The sequence below is a fragment of the Pan paniscus genome, chromosome 9 (assembly GCF_029289425.2).
Source record: "Pan paniscus chromosome 9, NHGRI_mPanPan1-v2.0_pri, whole genome shotgun sequence".
Taxonomy (NCBI): Eukaryota; Metazoa; Chordata; class Mammalia; order Primates; family Hominidae; genus Pan; species Pan paniscus.
In genome coordinates, this window is record NC_073258.2 from 68,003,052 (window position 1) to 68,016,855 (window position 13,804).

Consider the following 13,804-nt stretch of genomic DNA (forward strand, 5'->3'; position numbering starts at 1 on the left):
ATAATGCATGTAGCACAGTGGTTATTCTGAATACACAGTTCTCAATAAGTGCTAATTAATATCACTGGAATGAATATCTTAATGCATATAGCTCTTTACTATATTGAAAATTTTAGGATTAATTTTATGAGATAGAATTAACTTGATCAAAGTCTGTGTACATTTTTATGGCTCTGAAATTGCTTTGTAAAAAGTGTTGGCCAGGCGTGGTGGCTCATACCTGTGATCCCAGCACTTTGGGAGGCTGACATGGGTGGATCACTTGAGGTCAGGAGTTCAAGACCAGCCTGCTAACATGGTGAAACCCCGTCTCTACTAAAAATACAAAAAAATAGCCTGTAGTCCCAGCTACTCGGGAGGCTGAGGCAAGGGAATCACTTGAATCCGGGAGGTGGAGGTTGCAGTGAGCCAAGATCACACCACTGCACTCCAACCTGGGCATCAAAGCAAGACTCCAACCCCCCAAAAAAAGTTGTGTCTTGTAATGCTAACATTTGTAGCAAAGTTACCAACTTCACCGTACTTTGCTAGCATTGGGAATTTCAATTACTTAAAATATTTAAGCTAATTTACAAGTTAATGAGATGGTTAAAAGTTTTAATTGTATTTCTCTGAACCTTTTAATAAGTGTTTACCACCTCTATTTTCTGTTTTCTGAACTTTGTGTCTTTTTCTTTTCTTTCTTTTTTTTTTTTTTAAGAGACAGTCTCAAACTCCTGGGCTCAAGTGATTCTCCTGCCTCAGCCTCCCAAATTGCTGGGATTACAGACTTGAGCCACTGCACCCAGCCTTCTCCATGTCTTTAGGGACAAACTTCTAGGATGAAATTTAGGATGAATTACGTCATTAGCTTGACACCATGATGTACAAATCCCTGAATTTCAGTTTCATTGTTATAATGCCATTGTTTCAAGATGCTCAGTTGGCTATGGAAAGATAGGTCATCTATCCCAGCTACTCAGGGGGATCTTTTGAGCCCAAGAGGTCAAGGCTACAGTGAGCTGTGATCACAGCACTGCACTCTAGCCTGGGCAACAAAGTGAGACTGTCTCCAAAAATAAAATATAAAGTTTATATGGAAAGAAAAACCCAGAATAGCCAATGCCATATTGAAGAATAAAGTCAGGGAACTGGCACTACCTGACTTCAAGACTTATAAAGCTACAGTAGTTAGCCCAAGGTAATTAATAGATTCAATGCCATCCCCATCAAGCTACCAATGACTTTCTTCACAGAATTGGAAAAAACTACTTTAAAGTTCATATGGAACCAAAAAAGAACCCGCATTGCCAAGTCAATCTTAAGCCAAAAGAACAAAGCTGGAGGCATCACGCTACCTGACTTCAAACTATACTACAAGGCTACAGTAACCAAAACAGCATGATACTGGTACCAAAACAGAGATATAGACCAATAGAACAGAAAAGAGCCCTTAGAAATAATGCCGCATATCTACAACTATCTGATCTTTGACAGACCTGACAAAAACAAGCAATGGGGAAAGGATTCCCTATTTAATAAATGGTGCTGGGAAAACTAGCTAGCCATTTGTAGAAAGCTGAAACTGGATCCCTTCCTTACACCTTATACAAAAGTTAATTCAAGATGGATTAAAGATTTACATGTTAGACCTAAAACCATAAAAACTCTAGAAGAAAACCTAGGCAATACCATTCAGGACATAGGCATGGACAAGGACTTCATGTCTAAAACACCAAAAGCAATGGCAACAAAAGCCAAAATTGACAAATGGGATCTAATTAAACTAAAGAGCTTCTGCACAGCAAAAGAAACAACCATCAGAGTGAACAGGCAACCTACAGAATGGGAGAAAATTTTCGCAACCTACTCATCTGACAAAGGGCTAATACCCAGAATCTACACTGAACTCCAACAAATTTACAAGAAAAAAACAACCCCATCAAAAAGTGGGTGAAGGATATGAACAGACACTTCTCAAAAGAAGACATTTATGCAGCCAAAAAAACACATGAAAAAATGCTCATCATCACTGGCCATCAGAGAAATGCAAATCAAAACCACAATGAGATACCATCTCACACCAGTTAGAATGGCGATCATTAAAAAGTCAAGAAACAACAGGTGCTGGAGAGGATGTGGAGAAATAGGAACACTTTTACACTGTTGGTGGGACTGTAAACTAGTTCAACCATTGTGGAAGTCAGTGTGGTGATTCCTCGGAGATCTAGAACTAGAAATACCATTTGACCCCGCCATCCCATTACTGGGTATATACCCAAAGGATTATAAATCATGCTGCTATAAAGACACATGCAATGTATGTTTACTGCGGCACTATTCACAATAGCAAAGACTTGGAACCAACCCAAATGTCCAACAATGATAGACTGTATTAAGAAAATGTGGCACATATACACCATGGAATACTATGCAGCCATAAAAAATGATGAGTTCATGTCGTTTGTAGGGACATGGATGAAGCTGGAAACCATCATTCTCAGCAAACTTTTGCAAGGACAAAAAACCAAACACCGCATGTTCTCACTCATAGGTGGGAATTGAACAATGAGAACACATGGACACAGGAAGGGGAACATCACACACCAGGGCCTGTTGTGGGGTGGGGGGAGGGGGAGGGATAGCATTAGGAGATATACCTAATGTTAAATGACGAGTTACTGGGTGCAACACACCAACATGGCACATGTATACATATGTAACAAACCTGCACGTTGTGCACATGTACCCTAAAACTTTAATTAAAAAAAAAAAAAGAAACTGTGGTATTGGCAAAAGAATAGGTAAATAGTGTTTTTTTGCTCAATTTTGAGTATTTTTAAATACTCAAATACTTATAACTCCCTGCCTTATGAGATTATTTTTGCTCTGAAAAGCTGGCTGTCAAGAAAAATTCAAGGAAAAAAATAGTCTTTTATATTCACTTATTTATGATTTCTGGTGCTCTTCATTTCTTCCTGTATAGCTGGGTTTCCATCTTCAGCCTGAAGAAAATCCTTTAGCAAATCTAGCAGCAGATTATTTCATCTTCTATCTTAAAATGCCTTTACCTTAACCTCATTTTTAAAGGATATTGCACTGGAATATCTGGCTTGATAGTTTTCTCCTTTTCAACATTTTGAAAGATGTTGTCAATTGTCTTCTGCGCTTTATTGTTTTTATTTACTTATTTTATTTAATTTTTTTGGAGACAGGGTCTCACTCTCTCACCCAGGCCGGAGTGCAGTGGCGTGATCTCGGCTCATTGCAACCTCTGCCTCCCGGGTTCAAGTGATTCTTGTGCTTCAGCCTCCTGAGTAGCACTGGGATTACAGACATGTGCCACCACACCTGGCTAATTTTTTGATTTTTAGTAGAGACAGGGTTTTTCCATGTTGACCAGGCTGGTCATGAACTCCTGGCCTCAAGCGATCTACCTACTTTGGCCTCCCAAAGTGCTGGGATTATAGGCATGAGCCACCGCGCGTGGACCTGGCCTTTATTGTTTATGGTAAGAAGTCAGCTGTGATTCATATTATACCTCCTGTGTATATAATGTGTGCTTTTCCTCTGGCTTCTTTCAATATTTTATCTTTATCTTTGGTTTTTATCATTTTGACTATTATATACCTAGGTGTGATTTTCTTTGCATTTATCCTCCTTGGGGTTTGCTGAGCTTTTCACACCTTAATATTTTTCATGAAATTTTAGGGAATTTTGTCCATGGTTTTTTGATGTTTTTCTTGTCCTATTCTCATTTTATTCTCCTATCCTCCTTCTGGGACTCCCATTGCACATATTTTAGACTGGTTGATATTTTCCTACAGGTTTCTAAGACTATTCATTTTTCTTCAGTCTTTTTTTTCTTTATTCTCCAGATTGGATAGTTTTTGTTATTTGTCTTCAGTGATTTTACTGACTCTTCTGTCACCTCTAATCTGCTATTAAACCTATCAAGTGAATTCTTCATTTCAATTATTTAACTTTTCAGTTATAGGATTTCTTTTTGGTTCTTTTTGTATAGTGTTATCTGCTGACATTTCCTATCAGTTCACTCATTAAGGCCGCCTTTTAAGCCTTTGAACATATTTGTAATAGATTCTTTAAAGTCTTTCCTAAATATACTATCTGTACCATATCAGGTTCTGTTTCTTTTCTTTTTTCAGAGACAGGGTCTCACTCTGTCACCAGGCTGAAAAGTGCAGTGGCACAGTCATAGCTCCTGCAGCCTCCAACTCCTGGGCTCAAGTGATCCTCCCACCTCAGCCTCTTGAGTAGCTAGGACCCACAGGCATGTACCACCACGCCCGGCTAATTTTTAAATTTTTTTGTAGAGATGAGTCTTTCCATGTTGCCTAGGCTAGTCTCAAACTCCTGGCCTCAAGCGATCTCCCTGCCTTGGCCCCTCAAAGTGCTGGGATTATAGGCATGAGCCTGGCCCTCAGGTTCTGTTTCTATTAGTTGCTTTTTTTCCCCCTTGACTGTGGGTTATCATTTCCTATTTCTTTGCATATTTAGTACATTTTTGTTTTATACTGGGCAATATGATCATATTCTATATTGTGTTATCTATCTCTGGAGAGTATTAATTTTTGCTCTAGTAGGCTATGCACCTTGACCTTGTGCAGGCTTGTTTTTATGCATTTTAAAGGGTAGGTCTGTAGAAAGCCAATGCATTTTTCAAACTCTTCTAATTTGATACCATTTAGCCTCCAAACTCTATCTCCTCTGTGGGTTTTGTCAAGGAATGGCTTTAGACTTTTTTGGGGTGGGTCTAGAGCACACCTTCATCGACAGTATGGTTTTTATTACTAAAGCATTATCTGTGGGGCATCTCAGCTAGACACCAGCAGTTTTAACAAGGTCTCCCCATTTCTAGCTAGGCCTGAAGGCCAACATTTTTCAGCACTGGAAAATCTTGCTAATGTCTTGTTACATTCTCAACTCCATAGCACCTGCTCTTTGGGAAATCATATGTAGTCTCACTCTCTGCATGGATAGTCCAGACCTTGGCCAAGGACTCATGGGGAGCTCCTACACAGACTTTAGTACCCTACTCTTTGTATCTCCCTCTTCTCCAGTGCCCTGCCCTGCAGATTCCAGGTACTTTCACAACTCCAAAATCTATTCTCTGCCTCCTCAGCTTAGTGGGACCACTGTCCTCTGCTTGGGTTCCATGTCCCTGTTCTGTAGATGGGAAAATTTCCCCAGGCAGACACCCAGGGAAATAACAGGACTAACCTGGTGAGTTTCCCTTCTCTCAAGGGATTGTAACCTTGTGCTATCTATTGTCCAGTGCCTGAAAACAACTGTCTCATATATTTTATCCAGTTTTACAGTAGTTTTTGGTTTGAGGGCTCATTTGGTTATTTCATTAATGCTGGGAGGAGAAGCCCCAGTACATAGTTTTGCTATGTGTTCGTAATGTCATCTGATTGAAAATTTTCTATCTACTTCATCTTTAACAGTTGAAGACCTATGTGAAGAGGTAACTTGATACTGATAATGATCTCTTTCTTCCTCCTTATTCCCACATGATCTCAGCAAAAATGTAAACTCATGTTTAAATGGACATGGTGGTTTGTTTAGTGGTTATTTGAGTGAGGACTTGTAGATGGTAAACATTTTAAGTCTCTCATTTCGTAATGGTAGTTTGGCTCTCTTAAAAGTTCAGATTTGGCTGGGTGAGGTGGCTCATGCCTGTAATCCCAGTACTCTGGGAGGTTGAGGCAGGAAGATCTCTCGAGACCAGCCTGGGCAACATAGTGAGACCCTGTATCTACAAAAAATTACAGCAATTTCCCTAAACAGTTTAATATAAAGAAAAAAGATTAGCTGGGCATCGTGTACACCTGTAGTTCTAGTGAGTTGGGAGGCTGAGGTAGGAGGATCCTTTGATCCCAGAAGTTGAAGGCTGCAGTGAGCTATGATCACCCCACTGCACATAGCCTGGGCCACAGAACATGATCCTGTCTCAGATAGACAGACAGACAGACAGATAGATAGATGATAGGTAGATAGATAAAGTAAGTAAGTAAAAGAGTCCAGATTCAAAATTACTTCAGATCTTTGAAGATAGTACTGGATCATCTTCTGACATTTAGCATTGCTAACTCATGGGTTTTTTTTGCTAATTTAATTTTTTTGGTAGCTCGTAGGGTTTTCGGCTTATCCTTGTTATTTTGGATTTCACTGTGATGTGTTAACTATGTGGCTTTTTTAATTTTTGCTTTTGCCTTGTTTTTTCGAAATTTAGCCTGCTTGACGTTTGGTAAAACTGTTCAGATAGCACTTATATCTGTCTTTGTTTTATATTTCTCAGTCATTATTTCTTCTGGATCTATTTTTAATGTCTCTTGCCTTTTCTTCTTTTAATTGATATAAAATTTATATATCATAAACACAACCATTTTAAAGTATACAATTTGGTGGTTTTTAGTATATTTTCGGGATTGTATAACTAATATTTTTTGGCAGGGTCTCACTCTGTCACCCAGGCAGGAGTGCAGTGGCGTGATCATGGTTCACTGCAGCCTCTACCTCCTGGCCTGAGGTAATCCTCCCACTTCAGCCCTCTGAATAGTTGGGACTAGAGCTGTGCACCACCACACCTAGTTAATTTTTTTGTTTTTGTTTTTTTTGTTTTTTGTTTTGTTTTGTTTTGTTTTTGTTTCTGAGATGGAGTCTCGCTCTGTTGCCCAGGCTGGAGTGCAGTGGCGCGATCTCGGCTCACTGCAAGCTCCACCTCCTGGGTTCATGCCATTCTCCTGCCTCAGCCTCCCGAGTAGCTGGGACTACAGGCGCCTGCCACCAAGCCTGGCTAATTTTTTTTTGTATTTTTAGTAGAGACAGAGTTTCACTGTGTTAGCCAGGATGGTCTCGATCTCCTGACCTCGTGATTCGCCCACCTTGGCCTCCCAAAGTGCTGGGATTACAGGCGTGAACCACTGCACCCTGCCATTTTTTTGTATTTTTTATAGAGATGGGGTTTTGCCAAGGGGTGGTCTCAAACTTCTGGGCTCAAGTGGTCCTCCCGCCTTGGCCTCCCAAAGTGCTGGGACTATAGGCATGAGCCACTGCTTCCTGCCTGTATAACTGTTATCACTATCCAATTCCAGTACATTTTCATCCAGAAAAAGAAACCGTGTACTCATTAGCAGTCACTCTGCTTACTTTCATTCTCTATGCCTTGGCAAACACTAATCTACTTTCTGTCTCTGTCGATTTGCTTATTTTGGACATCTCATATAAATGGAATCATACAATATGTAGCATTTTGTGTGTGGGTTCTTTAAGCATTATATTTTCAAGGCCTATCCGTGTTGTTTCATGTAACAGTACTTCATTTCTTTTTATGGCTGAATACTCCCCATTTGGTTAAGCCATTCATCATTTGATGGACATTTGGGTTGTTTCCACTTTTAGCTGTTCTGAGTAATCCTGCTATGAGCATTCATGTACTAAGTTTTCTTTTACATTTGCTCTTTTACTGTGTCCAATCTAACCATCCATAGAGTTTTAATTTCAAACACTGTATCTTTAATTTCTTTTCTTTTTTTTTGTATCTTTAATTTCTAAGATTTTTTTTTTTTTTTTTTTTTTGAGAGTCTCGCTCTATCGCCCAGGCTGGAGTGCAATGGCGTGATCTCAGCTCACTGCAACCTCCACCTCCCTGGTTCTAGCAGTCCTCCTGCCTCAGCCTCCCAAGTAGCTGTGATTACAGGCACCCACCACCATGCCCGGCTAATTTTTAAAATATTTTTAGTAGAGACGGGGTTTCACCATGTTGTCCAGGCTGGTCTTGAACTCCTGACCTCAGGTGATCCACCCGCCTTAACCTCCCAAAGTGCTGGGATTACAGGCATGAGCCACCGTGCCGAGCCAGTTTCCAAGATTTCTAATACCCCATTACTTTCTGTTTAATTTACGACAGTGTTTCCTTGTTTCATGGCTTCTTTTTCTTTTTAAAGGTATAAAATATAGATACTTATTTAAAAATCTCTCCCAGATTGTTCTATTAACTTTATTTCCTTAGGTATAAGTGCATTGGTTGATGTGTATTATCGTTTTCATGGTATTAATCTTCTTTGCCTGGTAATTTTTAATTAAGAGCTAATTGTTCATGACATGTTTAATCTGAACACATTTTGTGTTGACAACTGTCCTGTAGGAGGCTCTCTGAGTTGCTGAGCCTTAGCCTTGTATGATGTATACCTAGGATTAATCTTTGTATGGGTGGTAAGATGCAAAGCTCTTGCATCTTAATAGATTATATAGTTCTGAGTCCTTTCACCACTTACATGAAATGGCTCTATGGCCCTCATCTCATATCAGTGAGGCTGCTGCCAGAATCCCCTTGGCTGTAACCGACATTCAGGTAGACAGGCAGTGCACCTCTAGTCCTTGTTCATGTGTTGGTCCCTTGCTTAGACCTCCTGTGTGTGGCTCTTGCTCTTAAACCTATGAGTGTTACAGTATTAGCTCTATGTTTTTTCCTAGTCTAGGCCCAAATACTATGCATCTTTTTAGTTCTTGTCTACTATTGTGGAATCTCTCTTTTGTTCCCTTTTTGTTGTTCTTTTCAAAGGAGGAGAAAGAAGAACACCTTTCCATTTCTGGTCTATAAAGATTTCTCTCTTCTGGCCAGATATGGTGGCTTACACCTGTAATCCCAGCACTTTGGGAGGCCAAGGCGGGCAGATCACTTGAGGCCAAGAGTTCAAGACCAGCCTGGCCAACATGGCAAAACCTGTCTCTACTAAAAATACAAAAATTAGCCAGGCATGGTGGCACAACCCTGTGATCCTAGTTACTCAGGAGGCTGAGGCAGGAGACCCTGTTGAACCTGGGAGGCAGAGGTTGCAGTGAGCCAAGATCATGCTACTGCACTCCAGCCTGGGTGACAGAGCAAAACTCTGTCTTAAAAAAAAAAAAAATTTTTCTGTTTTCTTTTTTTCTCACCATGACTGTGTATTTATTAAGATTTAAAAATATTTGTATTATTTTATATGTTTGAACAGGAAGATGAGATTTCAGCATATGCTCAATTCATCTTGAAACCAAAGGCTTTTACTTAGTTTTTGTTTCACCTTTTTACATTTAACTGTAGTCAACCTATCTGGATTTGTGTGTTTGTGTGTGTGGAGTGAGACTACTGAAATTGATTTCCCCCCAAATATCTACACAATTTATTTTAAATTAGTAAGATTTCTGAAGAATTCAGTTATTTACAAACCTTTTCTCATATATCCACATTTACCCCATTTCTGTACTGTCTTACTAATCAAACTGAAATAGGATTCAGGTACAATTTTTTCTTATTTCACAGAATGGTAATTGAATCACAGAAAAGGGGGGTTGCCTTAGGTCAGAAAGTTGATCAGTGGTGAAACTGAAGATTGACGTAAGACATCCTGGTTTAGTGCTAAGTTCATTAAACTTCAGTGTAGCATACCCTTGCTGTCCTATTATCAAGGGCTTTGTAACTGAATTAGGTTTGAAAAACAAACTAATGGCAAGAACAATATTACCCATTAAGATTGATAGCTACAATTTTTGTTTTGTTTTGTTTTGTTTTGAGATGGAGTTTTGCTCTTGTTGCCCAGGCTGGAGTGCAATGGCACGATCTTGGCTCACTGCAACCTCCACCTCCCAGGTTCAAGCAAGTCTCCTGCCTCAGCCTCCTGAGTAGCTGGGACTACAGGAGCATGCCACCACACCTGGCTAATTTTTGTATTATTAGTAGAGACGGGGTTTCACCATGTTGATCAGGCTGGTCTCGAACTCCTGACCTCAGGTGATCCACCCACCTTGGCCTCCCAAAGTGCTGGAATTACAGGCGTGAGCCACCGCGCCCAGCCGATAGCTAGGATTTGATCTTGGGAATGTGCACACTTTTTTGAGGTGGTTAAAACATTATGAGATATGTAGCATGAATGCCTTAGGAGAAACTTGTGCTGTTATTTTAGGGCATATTTTTTTTTATCATCGTTAGGTTTTTAAAGTTTAATTTTTGTGTAATATCAACATTGTCAACCTCAATAACAAAGCAGGCCAGGCGCGGTGGCTCATGTCTGTAATCCCAGCACTTTGGGAGGCTGAGGCAGGCAGATCACCTAAGATCGGGAGTTCGAGACCAGCCTGGCCAACGTGATGAAACCCCATCTCTATTAAAAATACAAAAAAAAAAAAAAAAAAAAACCTAGCGGGGCATGGTGGTGCATGCCTCTAATCCCAGCTACTTGAGTGGCTGAGGCATAAGCATCACTTGAACCCAGGAGGTGGATGTTGCAGCGAGCCGAGATAGCGCCATTGCACTCCAGCCTGGGTGACAGAGTAAGACTCCAACTCAAAAAAAAAAAAAAAAAAAGGTACATGCCTGAGAGTCATTCTTGAATTTTTCAGCCTTCAGCTCTAAATTAGTTCATGTACTAGACTTGTGTTTATTACATAATGAGTTGATTTATTAAAAAATACAAGAATATCAGAACTATCAGTTCTGAAGCTATCTGGCATTAAACATGACCTTGTGGAAATTAACAGAAAATAAAAATTGATTTAGCAAATGTAAAAAATTGAAAAGATGAGGTTAAATGTCCTAATCCCATAAAGTAATTCTAAATGTTCAAGCAATTTGCTGATGCATAGCCATTTCCAGTCATATTTTAAATCTTGTGGATAATCTTTTCATCAGGGAAAAGCCTTCTTGGCTCACCAGTTTAATAAACAAATCCAGAAATCCTGGTTCTTATCCAAACTGCTTGTTTGACTTTGTTGCCATTTCTTCTCACACAGAAATACAGTCCATACTGCCCGGAATCTCTGCAAAGCTGACTTGGACTTCAGAGGAAGGCAGCTATTCTCAGGATATGACAGGGGTAACACCCTTCCAGATGATTTTTGAGGCAGGTTTTGTTGTGGTCTTATAAATTACTAATGATTTTATTCTTATTTTTCTGCAATCTAATAACAAGAAAGAAAAGCCTAGGTCCATCAAAGTTCCAAGCTGGAATGAAATAAGGCAATGGTTCCCAAACTTGCCTGTGCAGACATTAGATCACCTAGGAGCTCCCAAAATACTGTCGTCTGTGTCCCACTCTGAGTGATTGTGATTTAATTGGTCTAGGTGTTGTAATTATTAGTCTTCTTGGGCTGCCATAACAAAATACCACAGACTAGATGGCTTAAGCAATAGAGATTTATTTTCTCACAGTTCTGGAGGCTAGACGTCCAAGATCAAGGTGCTGTCAGGGCTGGCTTCTGGTGAGGCCTCTCTTCCTGGCTTGTAGACTACTGCCTTGTTACTGTGTCCTTACATGGCTTTTTTTCTGCATGTGGATGAAAAGAAAGAGATCTCTAATGTCTCTTTATTTTTATTGAAAATTTTTTTGGTAGAGATGTGGTCTTGCTATGTCGCACAGTCTGGAGTGCAGTGGCTATTCACAGGTGCAGTCATAGCACACTACAGACTTGAACTCCTGAGCTTAAGTGATCTTCCTGCCTCAGCCTGCCAAGTAGCTGGTAGCTGGGACTACAGGTGGGAACTACTGGCACCTGGCTCTGGTGTATCTTTTTATAAGGACACCAGTCCTATTAAGACCTCGGGTCAGTGCCCTACCCTTGTGACCTCATTTAATCTTAATAACCTCCTGAGGGCCCTGCCTCCAAACACAGTCACTTTGGGGCTTAGAACTTCAGCATATGGATTTTGAGGGACACATTCAGTCCGTAATAGGTATGGCATAGGCTTTGGAACATTTTTTAGATCCCAGGTGATTCCTAATATGCAGATGAATTTGAGAACCACTGAAACAAGCCCTTATTTGAATTTGGATCTCCTAATAAAGAAAATTAAAAGTGACTCCCAGTGCAGATCCTACCTGGATACATTTTTATTAGTTTGGTTTAGATCTAATAAACCAATTAGTTTGGTTAGATCTAATTAGTTTGGTTAGAGATCTCTTTATCGACTTATTTGTAGTCCAGATTTATGAGGGTGATAATTCATTCTCCATTCCCTTTAACAGGTCTCTCATCTCCTATTTTCCTTCCTTAGAGTTGGTGGAGACATAACGAATTAGAGTGCTTTAAACATTCTCCCAGGAAGCCCTTGGGCAGCCTTTCTCCATGTTTGAATAATTATATGCTCATTCTGAAAGGAATGGGTATGGTATCAGGACAACAGATATCCCTGGCTGTGCCTTATCTTCTTTAGGAGAATGGAGGGTAAACAATCTGGAGCAATTAATGGTTAGTCAGCTCTGAAACTATTCATATCAAGTAGCAATAAAAAGGTGATTCCAGTGAACCAAGAAGGGCAATTCTAGGAAATGAGGTTCTGTGTTTCAGTCAGCCTGAACAAGCAGTAAGTTGTATACATAACATTTATATATATTATGTAAGCATCCTGACAAGTCTTTGAAGTGGGTAGGATGAGGATTATCACCCCATTTTACAGACCAGAAAGTTGAGATTCAAAGAACTTGACTGACTCTCCCAGTGTCATACAACAGTTAAATGGCAGAATTAGAACTTGAACCAAAGTCTGACTCATATAGATCAGGGCTATTTCAATATTTACTTATTCATCCAGACGTGTGTTTGTTCAAGTCAGTGTCAGTGAGCTAGATACTATCTGTAGGTACAGTGTCTTAAGATATGTTACTTGATCCTGGCTGGGCGCCGTGGCTCACACCTGTAATCCCAGCACTTTGGGAGGCTGAGGCGGGTGGATCATGAGGTCAGGAGATTGAGACCATCCTGGCTAACACGGTGAAATCCCATCTCTACTAAAAATACAAAAAATTAGCCGGGTGTGGTGGCAGCCTGTAGTCCCAGCTACTCTGGAGGCTGAGGCAGGAGAATGGTGTGAACCCGAGAGGCGGAGCTTGAAGTGAGCCGAGATGGCGCCATTGCACTCCAGCATGGGCGATAGAGTGAGACTCTGCCTCAAAAAAAAAAAGATATGTTACTTGATCCCAAGGAACCTGGAATATAAATAGAAAGATCAAGAAGTAAACACGTAATTACAATACGGTGTGATTCCCAGGATGGATGATAGAAGCGAGCCCTGAATGCTATGTTGCATGGAGGAAGGGCATCTAATCCATGGGAAGAGGTTGAAGTCTGGAGGTCTTGATGAGACTGAAAAACAGATTTGCTGGGTGTAGGAGATTCTGACACTTGAAAGAATAGGAAGTTGTTATCAGAGTGATAAAGTTTCTCTTATTTCTTTATTGCAAAAGTAGTGTTTCCCTCAGAAAAATCAAAGTATGATCAAAACAAACATTTAGAATACACATAATTTGGCCTTTCAAGGCAGCCGTTATTAACACCTTGGTGTACATCTTTTCACAATGGAGTGGGACATTTCAATTTAAGATTTTCAGAATGGAACAGTTCCAAGCCATGGCCATGGAAATAGGTGGCTGGGAATGAGTGGAGGTCAAGGTCATTATTGTTGAAGACGTCAGGGAACTGTGAGACTAAGTTATTGCTTAGGCTAGTTATCTTCTTGGATATGGATGTCAGTCAAGATGATGACAGCATTTGGCATACAGAGGAAAACTGTGAGCTTAGTGACCAGCAGTCAGCTGGTGATGGAGATGAGAAGTAAAATAATAGTATAGTCAAACGGCATTAGCCTCAAGGGAACGAGGATTTCCTCATGCATTTCTTCCATTATATCTCATTGTTTTTGGTACTGTGCAGCTATGTAGACAATATTTGAATGAAGAGAATGAGAAGAGATAAAAGGGAGATTGTAAAAGATTTCATCATGGATGCCTCAATTGAGGAGAAAGGTTAAGTAGCAAGGTTCACAGCA

General features: G+C 40.2%; 1 protein-coding gene and 1 long non-coding RNA gene across 15 annotated transcripts in view; one reads left to right on the forward strand and one right to left on the reverse strand.

Annotated features, from left to right (window-relative positions):
- The window catches only part of TOP6BL (TOP6B like initiator of meiotic double strand breaks), a 98,693-nt gene that overhangs the window by 32,690 nt on the left and 52,199 nt on the right, over window positions 1-13,804 (forward strand). For 13 of the 14 annotated variants that reach the window (XM_055094571.3, XM_055094572.3, XM_063608587.1 and 10 more), the window contains one exon: window positions 10,774-10,883. In XM_055094571.3, the coding sequence (XP_054950546.3) occupies window positions 10,774-10,883 (110 nt within the window). The remainder of the gene's footprint in view (window positions 1-10,773; window positions 10,884-13,804) is intronic. The other variant, XM_055094568.3, reaches the window with a different exon arrangement.
- The window catches only part of LOC134731244 (uncharacterized), a 55,159-nt gene continuing 52,245 nt past the window's right edge, over window positions 10,891-13,804 (reverse strand). The window contains exon 3 of the long non-coding RNA XR_010113458.1: window positions 10,891-11,306. This is a non-coding gene — a long non-coding RNA (uncharacterized LOC134731244). The remainder of the gene's footprint in view (window positions 11,307-13,804) is intronic.